The 16,957-nt window shown below is 45.3% G+C and overlaps 2 protein-coding genes across 3 annotated transcripts in view; one reads left to right on the forward strand and one right to left on the reverse strand.

Annotated features, from left to right (window-relative positions):
• Window positions 1-3,303: 3,303 nt before the first annotated feature.
• Window positions 3,304-16,957, forward strand: part of VPS37C (VPS37C subunit of ESCRT-I) — a 32,064-nt gene continuing 18,410 nt past the window's right edge. For both annotated transcript variants that reach the window (XM_086383774.1, XM_086383776.1), the window contains exon 1: window positions 3,304-3,385. The gene's annotated coding sequence lies outside the window, so the exon portion shown is untranslated. The remainder of the gene's footprint in view (window positions 3,386-16,957) is intronic.
• On the reverse strand, window positions 8,629-13,389 carry LOC147342150 (DEP domain-containing protein 7-like). Its single transcript, XM_086383778.1, has 2 exons — window positions 10,311-13,389; window positions 8,629-10,247 (listed from the first exon to the last, which is right to left on the reverse strand). Exons 1-2 carry the CDS (start codon window positions 10,381-10,383, stop codon window positions 8,785-8,787), a joined length of 1,536 nt encoding a protein of 511 aa, XP_086239904.1. The 5' UTR covers window positions 10,384-13,389; the 3' UTR covers window positions 8,629-8,784.

Genomic DNA, 16,957 nt, shown 5'->3' on the forward strand with positions numbered 1-16,957 from the left:
TTCAGGAGTTTCTAGGCTCCGTGTGAAAAGATATATAGAATAGTGTCTTCCTACCTTAGAGAAGTTTCCATCTAGAGAGAGTGAATGTTCAATTACAGAAAAATGCAGCAAATACTAAAAAAAAATGGGGGGGGGGCGGAAATGTGAAATTGAAGAACATACAAGGGGGGCACTTACCGAGTCTTGGGGGTACCAAAGGGGCTTTCCAAAAGTGGAGTATATGAATGACATTCTAAAGAATGTCAGTGATAGGAAAACCCAAAACAACGGTGGCTTACAAAGGTGGTTTACTTCCTTTTGTATAAAAATCCAGATGTGGGCATCCAGCAGTGTCATGGGGCATGGAGCTCCACGGTGTCAGGGCTCAGGCTCCCTCTCTTTTGTTGTGTGGTCAGGCATGACCTCTAGTCTCACGGTTACCTCATGGTTCAAGATGACTACCCTAGCTCAGGCTACTGTGTCCATATTCATGTTCTACCATTGTACCAGTAAGTTAAAGGATTGCAGAATATACACTCAAGCCATCAGTAGTATTTTCTAAAACAAATACCAAATGAAAAATTATACCATAAAAAATGTTTATAACAAAAGGTTAAGATTCACTGTCTTGACCCTCCCTGCCCCCAGAAACAGTTTCAACTCAGCTTTCTGACAGCTGCTGTCAATGGGAGCCATGACGACATTATGTTCAAAGTTAAACGTTTTCAAAACCAGCCACAGCATCCCTCAAAAGTGCTACCTGTGTCCCAGAAGGGGCAGTAGCTTAGATGGCCTTCCTCACTGATTCCATCCCTGGCAGCCTATGAGGGACTCTTCATGAAAGTGAAAGTGTAGTCGCTCAGTCATGTCCGACTCTTTGTGATCCTATCAATTGTATGTAGCTGCCAGGCTCCTCTGTCCATGGGATTTCCCAGGCAAGCATACTGGAGTGGGTTACCATTTCCTTCTCCAAGGGATCTTCTGGACCCAGAGATGGAACTCACGCCTCCCACACTGCAGGCAGGCTCTTTACCATCTGAGCCATGAGGGAATCTATGAGGGACTCTTCAAAGAAAGAGTAAACTCAGCTCAATAGTCAACAGTGATTATCTTAGCCAATCAGATCCACTCTCTCAAGAATTTGAAAAAGAAATCTGAGAGTATCCATTGAAAGGAAAGGTGTAACAAGAAAAAAGAATCAAATGAGGATAATGAGGCCAAAAGTATTGCTGCTCCTGGCACTGTAGTGCCAGGTCTTAATTCAACATCGAATAAAATTTTCAATTTGGTCGGAAGATTTCCTTGGTCTAAGAAGCTCTCATCCTAGGGCACCGCTTTTACAAAGCTGCAATTTTGGACGCTGCTAAGAAGCAGACAGGGAACCGCTTCACCTCCAGGTCAGCTTGTCTGAGTACAAGCTGCCTAGACAAGACAGCACTAGTAGCAGGGCCTTGCTTCATGGGGCACCAGCCCAGTGATTCTGGGTGAGTTAGGCTGCCTGTTATTTTTTAAGCACTACCCACACAGAATGGACTATACATAACCTAGGACCTTGGCAGAGGAATCAGAGAGCAAATTGCCAACTTCTGTTGGATCATCGAAAAAGCAAGAGACTTCCAGAAAAACAACTACTTCTGCTTCATTGACTATGCTAAAGCCTTTGATAGTGTAGATCACAGCAAACTGTGGATAATTCTTAAAGAGATGGGAATACCAGACCACCTTACCTGCCTCCTGAGAAATCTGTACACATGTCAAGAAGCAACAGTTAGAACCAGACTAGGAATAAGACTTGTTCCAAATTGAGAAAGGAGTACGTCAAGGCTGTATATTGTCACCCTGCTTATTTAACTTATATGCAGAGCACATCATGCAAAATGCTGGACTGAATGAAGCACAAGCTGGAATCAAGACTGCCAGGAGAAGCATCAATAACCTCAGATATGCAGATGACACCACCCTTATGGCAGAAAGTGAAGAGGAACTAAAGAGCCTCTTGATGAAAGCGAAAGAGGAGAGTGAAAAAGCTGGCTCAAAACTCAACATTCAAAAAACCAAGATCATGGCATCCGGTCCATTTTCCATCACTTCATGGCAAATAGACAGGGGAACAATGAAAACAGTTAAAGACTTAATTTTCTTGGGCTCCAGAATCACTGCATATGGTGACTGCAGCTATGAAATTAAAAGATGCTTTCTCCTTAGAAGAAAAGCTTTGACAAACCTACACAGCATATTAAAAAGAAGAGACGTTACTTTGCTGACAAAGGTCCGTCTAGTCAAAGCTATGATTTTTTTCCAGGAGTCATGTAAGGATGTGAGAATTGGACTATAAAGAAAGCTGAGCACCAAAGAATTGATGCTTTTGGACTGTGGTGTTGGAGAAGCCTCTTGAGATCAAATCAGTCAATCCCAAAGGAAATCAACCCTGACTATTCATTGGAAGGACTGATGCTGAAGCTGAAGCTCCAATACTTTGGCCACCTGATGAAAAGAACTGACTCCTTAGAAAAGCCCTTAGATGCTGGGCAAGACTGAACGCAGGACGAGAAGGGGACGACAGAAGATGAGATAGTTGAATGGCATCACCGACTCGATCGACATGAGTCTGAGTGAGCTCCGGGATTTGATGATGGACAGGGAGGCCTGGCGTGCTTCAGTCCATGGGGTCGCAAAGAGTGGGACACGACCGAGAGACTGAAATAAACAAATGAGGGCCTTGGGAAACAGATTACTTTTCAGAAGCTACTCAGTTGTTTTGAGGAGCCAGCCAGTCAGTTCCAGTTTGACAGCCACTGCTGTTTGGGGACACTTAGGACACTGATCACTTCAGTCCTGGCGTGGGGATTCCTAAGTCTGAGCTCAGACCGTCGAGGGAGTCCCCTTGGTGCTGGAATTCCATTCGTTTCCCTTTGGGTCTCCTTTGGGCCACTTTAAGTCTTACCCTGAAGGTCAGGTACTGTTTGGAAGAAAAAAAAAAGGAGACCATCTCTCTTCTGTCACAGAATCCGCGGAAACCTGCGCATGCGCACTCGCCCAGGGCCTTCCAATGGGCGGTGTCCCTTCTGGGGGCGGGGCAATGGCTTGTGGGGGCGGGGCCAGCCTCCCCTCTCACGGGAGGGATCTCGTGGGCCCTCCCGTGGGTGTGGTCCCCCGGGTGGCGGCGAGTGTTCCCGGGGGTTCTGGGGGCGCGGGGGGGGCGGGGGTACGCTATCGTGGTGACTCAGAGGCCTGCAGCGCGCCCAACGTGCTGCGGGAAGAGTGACGTAGGACTCGGCTCCCAGCGCCCGGACGTTGAAGGGGTCACTTCCGGCGGGAGGGGGCGGGCCTCGTCGGTTCCGGAAATGTGGGCTTAGGCTGCGATTTAACCCCCCGACGGCTGTGGCAGCTGCGGAGGCGGCTTGGGGTACGTGAGTCGGATCTGGGGAGGGGCGAGGATGGGAATGGGGGCGGCGCTGGCCGTCGCTCCCGGCGCGTCCCCGGGCGTGCCCACTTCACCTGGCAAAGGCTGGTGATTGGGCGCGAGGGACGCGTGACTCCCGCCGGGACCGGCGTTCCTGCCCGGTGCAGTGGAACCGCGGGAGGGAGGCAGTACTCGAGCTCCCCGCCCAGGTCCGGTGTCCAGCCTCGCTTCACCCATCACTGTTCGCTTTTTTCCCTCCACCCCGTACTTGAGCGTCTTGCCAGTCACACTTCTGGTGACATTAGAATCAGGTTGCCCATCGTACAGGTGGGGAAAGAGGTATGAGTGCGGTGACTTGCCAGCGGCAGTCTGGCTGCAGAGTGGAGTCCAAATGACGCTCTGGTCTGTAACCCTTTGGGTTGTGCCCTTTCTCCAGGGCAGTGAGGATCGACCTTTGCAGCTTGGATCTGTTCTTATCCTGTATTCTTGTCCCAGCATCACTGACCAATCCCTAGTTCTGGGCCGGCAGGGTACAAAGGTCATTGGTGCTTGTGTATCTCCAAGGTGTGCCTGGTTCCTCCTGGGTTCCAAGAGGGTGGGTGAGTGGGTGTGTGTTTGACTCTGCACCTCAGGGTTTCAGCAAGTCAGTGCTTTCTCAGCTGTCCAGTATCTGGGTCACTCACCCTGAGAATGCCCCACCTTAACTCTGGAAACTTTACAGACTTCGGCAGTGTCCTAGTGATACTACTGTTTGTGACTGAGGCCTTTCCCACCCTCTTCATTGGCTGCCTGCCTCTTACTCAGGAGTCCCATCTCCTACTGGTGCAACCAAGATGCTTCCACTTGACTGTCAGGTCTCTGACTGTTGTTGGTCCTAGAGCTGCAGGTGGTGGTGACAGAGGGACTTGGGAAGGAAAGACTTTCTATGGTTGTTGTCCAAAGCTGTGACCCTGCGCAGGCCTGAACTCTGGTTCTGGATGGGAGAGAGGACTTGCAGTGAAGTTCTGGACCCTGGAGTGAGAAAGTTAGCATTCTTGGCAGTCATAGTGCCTAGAAAAGCTTTTCCCCCTAGATCATGCCAGAAATCTGGCTTGATGCCTTTGTAGTTTCCATTAGATTGAAATTTTTCTTAGTAGATTTCATTTGGACAGCTTCTATGGCTTTTTTGTTTTATTTCAAGGTAGCAATAGCTCTGCTTTTTTACCTTGCTGCCCTGTGCTTTTGGCAGTGTTCTAGGGGCTTTGTGAACATATAAGGATTCTGGAGAAGGCAATGGCACCCCATTCCAGTACTCTTGCCTGGAAAATCCCATGGACGGAGGAGCCTGGTAGGCTGCAGTCCATGGGTCGCTAAGAGTCGGACACGACTGAGTGACTTCACTTTCACTTTTCACTTTCATGCATTGGAGAAGGAAATGGCAACCCACTCCAGTGTTCTTGCCTTGAGAATCCCAGGGACGGGGGAGCCTGGTGGGCTGCCGTCTATGGGTCACACAGGGTCGGACACGACTGAAGTAACTTAGCAGTAGCAGTTAGCAAGAATTCTGGAAACAGTTCAAGGTAGGTGGTGAGCCCATTTTGCGGATGAAGTGAGGGAGACCTAGAGATGTTAGATGGAGTGCTGCAGCCAGTAAGTGGCCACATTGGGAGTTTTAACCTGTGTGTGAGCCTTATTTCCAAGCTAATGTATTTGCTGGCTGTTAAGCATCTGTAATGCTTGTCAAAGATATGGAGCCCCACCTCCAGATATTCTTGCTTAGGTTCTCTAGGGCATGTTCTGTTCTGTGCTTAGTCGCTCAGTCATGTCCATCTTTTTGCAATCCCATGGACTGTAGCCCACTAGGCTCCTCTGTCTATGGAGATTCTCCAGGCAACAATAATGGAGTGGATTGCCATGCCCTCTTCCAGGGGATTTTTCCAACCCAGGGATCAAACCCAGGTCTCCCGTATTGAAGGTGGATTCTTTACCGATTGAGCCACCAGGGAAGCCCAGAAGGACGTAGGAATTTGTATTTTTAACGCTTAAACTCAGTGATTCTTACTGTAAGGCAAATTTGGAAGCACTGCTTTACAAAAAAGGAGTTTGTAGATTTGTTGAGCTTGGAAGTGAAATTTTTCCTAAGGGGTCTTATTGTCTTTTTGCTTATTGCTATGTAATTTGCTAATCTGCTGTGAAAAGGGCATCAGAGTAACCAGCTGTATGAATCATCTCTTGGACACTGTTGTCCAGTGCTGGTAGGGTTTTTCCAGACTGACCTAATCAGGTCAGCAAAGACCTTGTTTTAATCTGATTGGATTTCTGTCTGGAAATTGTTCAGTTTCTCCTTAGAGTTTGGGGTTTTCAGAAGGCTCCAGTTTATTTCTGCATAGTTGTCCCATGACAGAGAGATCTCTGTAAAGGCAACAGTGTCTCTGAGGTTTGGGGACTATAAAGGAGGTTTATTAAGTAGGTGTTTGCTCCATTACATTTCTCTTCCTTTTCATTGGTTTATGTGAAAGGCTTGAGCAAACACCAAACAGCTTGATTGTTGTAATTTAGCTGTGGCTTACAAGTGCAGTCCTTGGAGTTTAGGGTAGGGAGAAGAGGGAAGACTGAACCAAGAAAATGAAACAAATGACCCAGGTCAGGTATGCCTAGCATTGAAGACATGTAAGTCTTGCTAATTTATCTGCTCCTTCCTGGGTGGAATTACAAGTAGTAAAAGAGGAAAGTCAGCATTATGCTATTATTTTGTTCTTCTTCCGCCTAGTGAACATTGATTTCTAAGTTAACTTTGTTGTAAATGGAGGATGTAGTTTGTATGATTTGAATTGTTATAATTCACTTAAAACATTTAGGAGTGTTAGGTTCTTTTGATGAATTGACCTCCTTTATCATGAAATGACCCTTTTAATCCCTGGTAATATTCTTTGTTCTGAAATCTACTTTGTGTTGTATTAATATAGCCAATCCAAATTAAAAACAATTAGTGCTAATGGATTGATATCAGAATATTTGAAGAACTTCTACAGCTCAACAGTGAAAAAACAAGGTTAAATTTGACAAAGGTCTTGAATAGACATTTCTCCAAGGATGATATACCGATGGCCAATAAGCACATGAAGATACTCAATATCACTAGTCATTAGGGAAATGTGAATCAAATGACAAGGAGCTACCACTTCTCACTCATTAGAATAACAATTGTTAAAGAAAAAAGAAAACCATTTGAAGTATTGGCAAGTGTTAGTGGCTCAGTCGTGTCTGACTCTGCGACTCCATGGACTGTAGCCTGCCAGGCTCCTCCGTCCATGTAATTTTCCAGGCAAGAATATTGGAGTGGGTTGCCATTTCCTTCTCCGGGGGATCTTCTGACCCAGGGATTGAACCTGGGTCTCCTGCGTTGCAGGCAGACTCTTTACCATCTGAGCCACCAAGGAAGCCCAGTGGCTCAGATGGATCCCTTTCTTGTATTGCTGGTGGAAATGTGTAAAGTGTACAGCTGCTGTGGAAAACAGTATGGCAGTTCCTCAAAAAATTAAAGATAGAATTACCATGTGATCTAGCAATTCCAATTCTGAGTATATACCCTAAAGAAATGTAAACAGACTCAGGTATCTGTACACCAGTGTTTCTGGCAGCATCATTCACGATAACCAAAAGGTAGAAGCAACGCAAGGGTCCACTGACAGATGAATTGGTAAACTGAATGTGATACCTGCACACAGCAGAACATCATTCAGCTTTAAGAATGAAGGAAAGTTTTGACAACATGGATGAAAGTTGAAGCAATAATGCTAAGTGAAATAAGTCAGTCACTAAAGGGTAAATGATCCTCCTAACAATGCAGACGATTCCAGTTCAGCCTGGGTCAGGAAGATCCCCTGGAAAAGGAAATGTCAACCCACTCCAGTATTCTTGCCTGGAAGATCCCATAGACAAGAGTCTGGTGGACTACAGTCTATGGGGTTGCAAAGAGATGGTAGTGACTGAACAACAACCTCATATATAAGGTACCTGGAGTAGTAAATTCATAGAATCAGAAAGAAGAATGATGGTTGTCAAGGGCACAGGAAAGGGAGGAATGGGAGTTAATGTTTAAGAAGTACAAGTTTCAGTCTGAGATAATAGAAAAGTTCTGGAGGTAGATGGTGGTGAAATACAACAGTGTGATGTATTTAATGTTACAAAACTGTACACATTAAATGTTTTAAATGGAAAATGTTATGTATATTTTATCACAATTAAATAAATGGATAGGTATTTTAAAAATTAGTGTTTGTGTGGTGTATCTCTTTACATCCTTTTGCTTTTGAATTGTTTGTGTCTTTACATTTAAAGTGAATTTCTTGTAGGCAGCATATAGATGAGCTTTGCATTTTGTAAATTTAGCCTTTAATTTCTGCCTTTTAATTGGGATATTTAGGCCATTTACTTTTAATGTGATTATTACTGTAGTTAAGTTTAACTCTGAAAGTCTTTGTACTGTACTTGCTTCAGATCATGCGTTTTAATTTAACCTGAGCATGTCAACTGGGATGTTTTCCATACAATTCCCTCTGACAGGTGTGCTCTGAGTCCAGGATGAAGTGTGAGTCTACCCATCTGGAGAACATTGTGTCAGAGTCTCCTCAGTGGGGTGCAGTCAGTCACCTGAGGGACAGGCCTTAAGTGTGAGGCACATGGGATGCTGGGTGCTGGGGCCTGGCGGATTCTCTTGTCACTGTGTAGTGCTGTGCATGGGGATCTGCTGGCATCTGGGGCCCAGGGTACAACTCTCTGCCAGGTTTACCTCTGATGGGTTAACTCTGGTTGGATCATCTTGCTGTTTGTTTTCAATCTGTCCTGTTTTTTCTTCTTATATCCTCCCTTTTTTTTTCTGAGTAATTTGGGATCAAGTAGTTTTTTTTTAATTCCATTTTATTGCCTTTGTCAGTTTATTAGTTTTTTTTTTTTTTTTTTTACGTAGTTGCTTTAAGATTCATGATATGTGTCATAACTTGTCATAGTCTACAAGCAAGTGATCTTGTATTATTTTACATGTAGTATAAAAACCTTACATAGTATATTCTCATTTCCTCCCTCGTGGCCTTTATACTCTTGTTGTCATACATGTCACTAAGTCGATTATATTTTTCTCAGCATTTTAAGATGTGGTTCTGGTGTCTTTTGGCTTGCATTGTTTCATATGAGTAATCTGCTGTCATTTTTATTTTATGAAGTTCACCTGTTCATTCTTTTTTACTTCTGGCTACTTTCATGACTAATTTTATTTTATTTATTTATTTATTTTTTTATACAAAAAATGTTTTATTAAGTACAGTTTCATACTTAGAGGAACATCTAATATTACAATATGATTGAATCTTTAGGATACATAATTTATTCTTAAAATGCACAAGTTATATACAGATACTGGAAACTCAGTCCCCAAAATACTCAATAAACACGTCTGGGTGACACTTATAGAATTGACCTAACAATTTTTTCTTCTCTTTGGTGGAAAGTTTTGAATCCTCATCAATATTTTTTAGTAAATTCAATAGCTCATCCTTGGTTGTCTTCCTTGTATGGTCAGAATAATCACTTCGATCAATTCTCTGGCAATAAATATATCCTGCGTCTCTGTTTGGATCTCTTCCTTTCTGAATGTCCATGAGCTTAATACTGACAATTTTATGTAGAGTTCCAGGAATCTTAAAAACATCTTTTTGATGATCCATTAAAAAGAGCACCAGAAGATCAGTTTTGCCTTTGGATAAATTTTTATTGTGAACAATAGCTTTTGAGAATATCCTTTTCACAACCATTCGGTTGTCACTTTCTTGCTGTAATTTAAATTCAGAAGGATGTGCTGCAACAGCCATGAAATACAGCAGTCTTCTAAATTCTTCTCTATTTTGGGAATCCAAAAGCTTTAGAAAGAGCTGAGTAGCTTCTAATGCTATTTCAGTCTTCCCATTCACTAGGAGTTCTGCAGTTCCATTATGAACATCAGATAAGTGATTTAACAGAGGTTCCCTACTACTGTAATATTTGCTAATGGCATCAAACAGAAGTTCTTTCACTAAGTCTATTCTATCTGGTTGCTCAGGAAAGTTTCTGCTTATGTCTACCACCATCTGGTCTGGAAGGTATTCCAAGCAATCAATTGCTGAAGAGAGCCACTCATCTTCCTGAGAATCACTGTAAGCCTTGAGAATCCCTCGATCCAGATAGTTCCTGTTGTTGACCAAGTCAAGCTGCCTCTTAGGCTGACTAACTTTAGGTATCATCTCTTGCCGTTTGAGGAGGGAGTCAAGGAGAGGAAGGTCTATAAGCTGGAGCAGTCGCCCTATTGTTTCTTCTTGCCACACTTCATTAATAACTTGTGGAGACAAGGTTGCAGAGATATTTACACGAGGAGAGTCGGCAGGCTTTAAACTCAGGTTTTCCCACAGAGCCTCTAAACTTGTGGATCTGATGTCAGAGGACTTAAATAATGTATCTGCATATCTGGAAGGTGAACATACTTTGTTTTCTTTCCCTAACTGACTGTCTTGGTTAGGTGTCGTTGTGAATCTATAAAGGCTGCAGCTACTATCTTCAAATGTGGGTTTTTTGTCTTTTCCGAAGACTTTGGTTGGAACTGCTTCAAATACTTTGCAGTCCATAAGTGCCTGACAAACTCTTACCACTTTGGCCCGAGGAATATCTACATCACCAAAATATTTATTCTGCATTAGGTGAGAAAAAATGACATCCACAGCTTCTGAACCAACAAAGCAGTCATTGTGTCTTTTTAAATGGTGCCTTCGTTTTTTCACCTCCACCTGTGTTTGAAGAGTGTTTATAATGCTGCTCCAAACATATGTGGCTCCAAATGGCTTCTGGGCTACACTGAAACGCTTATCCTATAAGCATCCTGCATAGCAGCTACAGAGAGGGGCGGGGGCGGAGTGTAACTTTTCGGGAGGCCTCTGCACCGGACTCTGGAAAGCCGACAGGTTCAGCGCCGCCGCCTTCTCCCGCACCGTCGCCATGGCCGCAGCCGCCGGGACACGACCGCCTCAGACGACCGCACCGCGAAGTCTCATGACTAATTTTAAATGATTGAATTATTATGTGCCTTGGTTAGTTTTGGGCATTCCTTGTGGCTCAGCTGGTAAAGAATCCACCTGCAATGTGGGAGACCTGGGTTTGAACCCTGGGTTCAGAAGATCCCCTGGAGAAGGGAAAGGCTACCCACTCCAGTATTCCGGCCTGGAGAATTTCATGGACTGTTTAGTCCATGAGGTCACAAAGAATCGGACATGACTGAGTGACTTTCACTTTCACTTTTTGGGTAGTTTTCATATTTCTTGTGCTTGAGTTAATTGAGTTTTTGTATCTGTGAATTTAAAGCTTTCATCACATTTGGAAATTTTTCAACTAGTCATTCTTTAGGGATTTTCTCTATTCTCTCTCCCCTTTTTGGAAAATGCCGTCACATGTATTTTAGTATTCTTAAAGTTGTTCCACAGCTGTCTGATGCTGAATTTACCTTTTCCCCGGTTTGTGTGTGTATGTGTGTGGTTGCTTTTGCATAGTTTCTGTTTCTTCAAGTTCATCGATCTTTCCTTCTGTAGTGTCTAATCTGCTCTTATTTCCGTATGGCATGGTTTATATCAGACATTTGTAGTTTCCATTTCTAGAAGTTTGATTTGGGTCTTTTATTTTTTTGTCACTGCTTAACATGCTTAATCTTCTTTTGCATTTTGAGTATATGGAAGATAATTATAGGAACCATTTTAATGTCCTTGTGTGCTAGTTATATTATCTATATTTTTGAATCTGTTTCTACTGATTGGTTTTCCCCTCATTATAGATTATATTTTCTTCTTGGTATATTTGAAAATTTTTGTTTAGATGTTGAATGTTGGGAATTTTGCCCTGTTGGGTTCTGGTTACTTTTGTATTTTTATAAATAGTCTTGGAATTGTTTGAGGACAGTTAAGTTACTTGAAAATGGTGTGATCTTTTGAAGGCTTACTGTTCAGCAGTGATAGCTGAGACCAGCCTTTATACCACCATTAATTTTCACACTACCAAGCAACGCCATGTTCAGTGCCCTACTGATGTTCTGTGAGTTACGAGGTAATTCCACTCTGGTGGGTTGGGGCACAAATTAGTCTTGGCTCAATGTGAGGCTCAAGGATTGTTCGCTCTAATCCTGACCAGTACTGTCAACACTCAGCAGAAACATGGAGGGGGATCTCCTGCAGATTTCCACAGATCTCTCTGTGTGTATCTGTCTCCTGTGAACTCTGGCTACCTAGAGTCCCAGCTCTCTCTTCCCAACTTGGGGAGACTGTTGGACTTTTCCTGGATACCCCCTCCCTGTGCCATGGCCTGGAAACTGTCTAGAGTTGGGACGAGAAGAACTAACCTCGTTTGCTCTGACCCTCTGAGGAATCCATCCTCTGTTGCCTCACATCCAGTGTCTGGAAACTGTTGTTACATTTATTTTGTCTGGTTTGGAGTTGTTTGAAGCAGCAGAGTAAGTCTGGACCCTGGTCCTCTAAGTCTGCCAAAAACAGAAGGTCCCCCTGCTGTCAGCACTCACTGGAGACCTCGTGCATGCATAGGCCTTGACCTTGGTGCAGGCAGGCAGGCGTGAATGAGACATATGCTGGGCCCTTGGGAATCTCCCAGTCTTGCTGGAGAATCATGCTGATTCCTACATAGACATTGCTGCATGGTGTGTTGGGCTTCTCTGGTAGCTCAGTAAAAAATCCACCTGCAGTGTGGGAGATCTGGGTTCAATCCCTGGGTTGAGAAGATCCCCTGGCAAAGGGAATGGCTATCCAGTCCAGTATTCTTGCCTGGAGAATTCCATGGATAGAGGAGCCTGGAAGATCCATGGGCTTGCAAAGAGTTGGACACCTGAGTGACTAATACTTTCACTTCACTTCATGTAAAGAGCACCATGGGAGGGCAGGATGATGTCTTTGGGAAAAGAGCAAGGAATACTTCCGAGATAGCTGACAATAAGGGATCACCAGGCATTTTCAAGCTGGAGAAGGCATAGGGAAGAAATTCCAGGCTAGGCGGACAGAATAGTAAGAGCAAAGACAGAGCGGCAAACCTTGGGGTTCCTAGAGGACAGGGTCCCCATCTTATTGATCTTTTTAGATGCGGAATATTTGCCAGGTGATCGGAAGCTTTTAGTTTGTTCTGGGAATAGGTAGAACAGAGAGTCAAGTGGAGTCCACAGCCCATGGAGGCGTGGAGGGAGATATAGCTGGAAGAGGAGGCTCAGGCTCTGCTGGTGCAGGGCCTTGAATGCCAAGCTGAAGAGCACAAGGTTTTGAGTGTGATACCAAACACTGGGTGTTTTAAAAACCAGTCTTCAGCAGCCCTGATTGACTGTGTTCTCTGGATTTTCCTGGAGGATGTGGAAGAGTGCTGGAGAAGGCTGAGTCTGCTAAAACCAGGCAGGAAGCTGCCAGAGACCCTGGCTCCTATGGCTCCTGTGCACCAGGAGGGAGAGGAGTCTAGAGCTCACCGTGGTGCTGATACAGCTCAGCCCTGTCTCACCTGTGTGGTGATGGCCTCTGTAGATTGCTGCCTGAGTCATGAGTAGAGTTGAGGAGGCTCAGGCCTGGTTTCTCTTTTTCCGTGACTGCACTATTGCCACCCCCCCCCAACCCCGACAACGCACCTACCTGCCTCTGCTGGACCCAGAAATTTGTAGGGTCAGACATGGCTGGCAGAGGTAGTGTCTGGAGCTGGCCTCACTCTATACCAGCCTAGGATGGCCCCAGGTCAGCTTGGAGAACGAGGCCCCTCATCTTGGAGGTAAAACAGACCCAGTAGCATGACCCTGTACAGATTCCTATTATTTGCCCTGAGTGTGTCTTTGGCTTAACCTTCATCTTGATCCTTGGGATGGTTGAACCTGTTTGCTCAGCCTGGTCTGCAGATGAGAAAGTGTGGGGTGGGGTGGAAGCTGCCAGCTGCAGAGCGAGATCCTTTCTGAGTCATCTCAGCAGTTGGGATGGAATAAAAAGAAATGAAAGTTCGATGTGAAATAGCTTAGCATGTTTTTATTTTCACATCAGAGCCGCAGGGCAGACAAGCAGGAGGCTTCTCTTAAGTGGTTGGGCTGTGTTTTACTGTCGGGAAGTTTCCAGAATGGGCTACTTGTTAGATGGCCTATTTTTTTGGCCATCGTATTGACTGAAGCTGAATGCTATTGATCTGAGTTCCATCCAGCCATCTGAGTTCTGTCATCCTATTGACTGATGTGATCTCTGGAGAAATCTGAGGTTTTCTCTCCTTAGTGTCCATGTAAGAAGGGCTTGAGTTAAAACATCAGAATGGGCTGAATGTGGGAACTCAGCCATGGTAATAAGAATCACGACCCTTTATTGAACCTGGCCTGAGAACAGGGTGTTAGTTTTCCCTGGGACCAACTCATTTGTCCTTGTAAAACTCCTGTGTTACAGGTGAGACCGAGGTCTAGGGGGATGAAGTAAGCCACCTCTGCCCCTCCTTACTGCTTCTCCCAAAGACCACTCCAGCTTTCCCATGTGCTCTGTGAGAACCAAGTACTGTTTACTGTGCAGAGCCTGCCCTCGCTCACTCCCTCTGTGCCCTGCTGGAGGATGGGGGATAAGGCAGGTGGTGGAGGGGATGATGGGGATCAACAGGAGTGAGGGGTCAGGGCTGGGGTTTTCCAACTGCCTTCCTGGAAGGTGCCTTGGGGACCCCCATAATGTCAATGGGAAGACTGAGCTGGGAGAGTGCGGCTCTTCCCTTACCCCTTCGCCCAGAGCATGGCCTCTGTGACGTGTCCTGAGCGCTGGGGGGTTGATAAAGTTTTGGAAAACATCAGGAATGGGCTCAGGAGGCACATGGGGAAAGAGGATGGAGGTGCAGGTCCTGACAGCATGTCAGGCTATGCTTAGACTCTTCCCAGCCAAGGTGGTGGAGAGATAAACAGAAGAGGGAAGGGGAAAGCAAATAGATGGTGAGCTTCAGGGAAGGTTGGATGGAGTTAGAAGCAGTGTTTAAAAAAACATTAATCCCTAGGTGCCTGGCAATTTGGAGGTAGGAAGTCCCATTTTGGAGTCTGTGAAAGGATAGCGATGGATGCACCTAAAAGACATTTAAACAATGACTAGATCAAACCTGGTGGTGGACCTCACAGGTGAAGGAACGAGCCTGGAGGGGAGAAGTGAGGATGGAAGGCTGCTGGAAGTGGAGGTCGGGAGGGGAATCTAGTTTGGGGAGAAAAAAGGTGATATGGGTGCCTTCCTGCCCTTGGCACAGTAAATGGCTCCTCACCCCTGGGTCTTCTCACTTGGAACCTGTCTCTGGGGAAAGAGGCATCAGATGGAGTTATTCAGGGGCCTGAGGAGCATCCAGTCATGTAAATATTAATGTCCTGATGATAATGCGCTCCAAAAGCCTTGTCCTGAGAGACCATACATCCCCCATAGATGTATGGGTCCCCTAATATGTGTGGACCTTTGTTCAGATTGGTCTGGAGTCTGTTTCAGAAAGCCATATCCTTTGCTGCCTTCTGGAACCTGCTCTTTCAGAGTTCTCCCACATGGGCCTAGCTGGGAGCCTTGAAGGGTTGTCGGGCAGCACTTTACAACAATTCAGTTCAGTCGTTGAGTCATGTCCAACTCTGCGACCCCATGAATTGCAGCACGCCAGGCCTCCCTGTCCATCACCAACTCCCGGAGTTCACTCAAACTCAAATCCATCGAGTCGGTGATGCCATCCAGCCATCTCATCCTCTGTCGTCCCCTTCTCCTCCTGCCCCCAATCCCTCCCAGCATCAGAGTCTTTTCCAATGAGTCAACTCTTCGCATGAGGTGGCCAAAGTACTGGAGTTTCAGCTTTAGCATCATTCCTTCCAAAGAACACCCAGGACTGATCTCCTTTGGAATGGACTGGTTGGATCTCCTTGCAGTCCAAGGGACTCTCAAGAGTCTTCTCCAACACCACAGTTCAAAAGCATCAATTCTTCGGCACTCAGCTTTCTTCACAGCCCAACTCTCACATCCATACATGACCACAGGAAAAACCATAGCCTTGACTAGACGGACCTTTGTTGGCAAAGTCGTGTCTCTGCTTTTGAATATGCTATCTAGGTTGGTCATAACCTTCCTTCCAAGGAGTAAGTGTCTTTTAATTTCATGGCTGCAATCACCATCTGCAGTGATTTTGGAGCCCCCAAAAATAAAATCTGACACTGTTTCCCCATCTTTTGAAAAAGTGTGAGAGTGCATGAGTTAATGCTACCTAGCGCTGGCTTGGTGGTTTTCCTAGCACCTCCAGAAGTTTTCGTGTTTATTTCTTGCTAAACTCTTATAACCATCCCATGAAGTTGGTAGAGTTACTCCCGTGTTACCAGTAAGAAACAGAATTAGGAGGCTGAATAATTTGCCCAAGGTCACATAACTAGTAAAAGGTCAAGTTGTTGAGTTAGTTGCTCAGTTATGTCTGAGTCTTTGCAACTCCATGCACTGTGTCCTGCCAGGCTCCTCTACCAGTCCATGGAATTCTCCAGACAAGAATACTGGAGTAGGTAGCCACTCCAGTCTTCTCCAGAGTATCTTCCCAACCCAGGGATCAAACCTGGGTCTCCTGCATTGCAGGCAGATTCTTTACTGTCTAAAGCCCAGTAAAAGGTCAACCTGGGATTTAAATCCAGAATATTGGACTCTCAAGCCTTGAACTCTTTCTACTGCCTTTCACACTGTTTTAACTATTTAGCACTGGGAAGTATGGAGGGATCTCCGACCCCAATCCCAACTCCAGAAATTGCTTAGAAATAAAGGAAACAAAAGAAGTCTTCCTTCTGGAAGACTTCTGGTACATACCACCTTTTCAGATTGTCAAGGCAGGTCAGTTCGACGGTGTTTGGGGGCAAGTGAGAAGTGCATGATGGGTGATTTGCTTTTGTCAAGTCCTGTGGGAAGTTAGGTGACCGAATGTCTGCTTTCTTGATTTAACAGTCGAAATCATCCTGGGAAAAGAAAACTTAATCGGGTCAGAACATATTTCCTCATTAAGCAGTAGGCTTAGAAAGGTTTCTAAGGCAGCCACAGGTGTTTTTGTCACAAGGGGAGAAATGGGGCCATTTCCAAATAACACGCGGAGATTGAACTATGCAGGTTGCCTTGGTAACAGCTTCTTGTGCTGCCCTAGGGAGATGTGAAAAAGGGACAAGAAAAGCCAAGGCTTTTACAACTCTCCTTGCAGTGTGATTTCAGGCTTGAAATAGTTGGCAAGGAAAGGTTGGCTGGTAAGGGTGAGGAGGGGAGTAATCAGAGCCAGTGCTTTAGCTCCTGGTGGAGCCAGGAAAACAGAAGCACTGGCTCAGTCAGAGTTATGGGTTATGGTTCAGAAATAGCAGTTATTTCCTTAACTTAGTATTGAACCCTGGAGACTCAGGAGTCACCTCAAATCATCGGATTGTCCCCCAGGAGGCAGAATGATTAATATTTATTCTGGACTCAGGAGATGACAAAGCCCTCCCAGGGCTGCTTGCTCATGCCAGGCACACATGCAGCCCCCAAGGTGGGATTATCATCATGCTGCCCATTTTACAGATGA

This window comes from Bos grunniens, chromosome 29, assembly GCF_055505025.1.
Source record: "Bos grunniens cultivar Pamir isolate PY7600 chromosome 29, Bosgru_T2T1.0, whole genome shotgun sequence".
In the NCBI taxonomy this organism is placed as follows: Eukaryota; Metazoa; Chordata; class Mammalia; order Artiodactyla; family Bovidae; genus Bos; species Bos grunniens.

Coding starts and splice junctions, on each gene's coding strand:
- LOC147342150 (XM_086383778.1), bottom strand. CDS start 10,383: ATGGCGACGGTGCGGGAGAAGGCGGCGGCGCTGAACCTGTCGGCTTTC. Junction 10,248..10,310: donor TCCGGTGCAGAGGCCTCCCG/AAAAGTTACACT, acceptor TATAGGATAAGC/GTTTCAGTGTAGCCCAGAAG.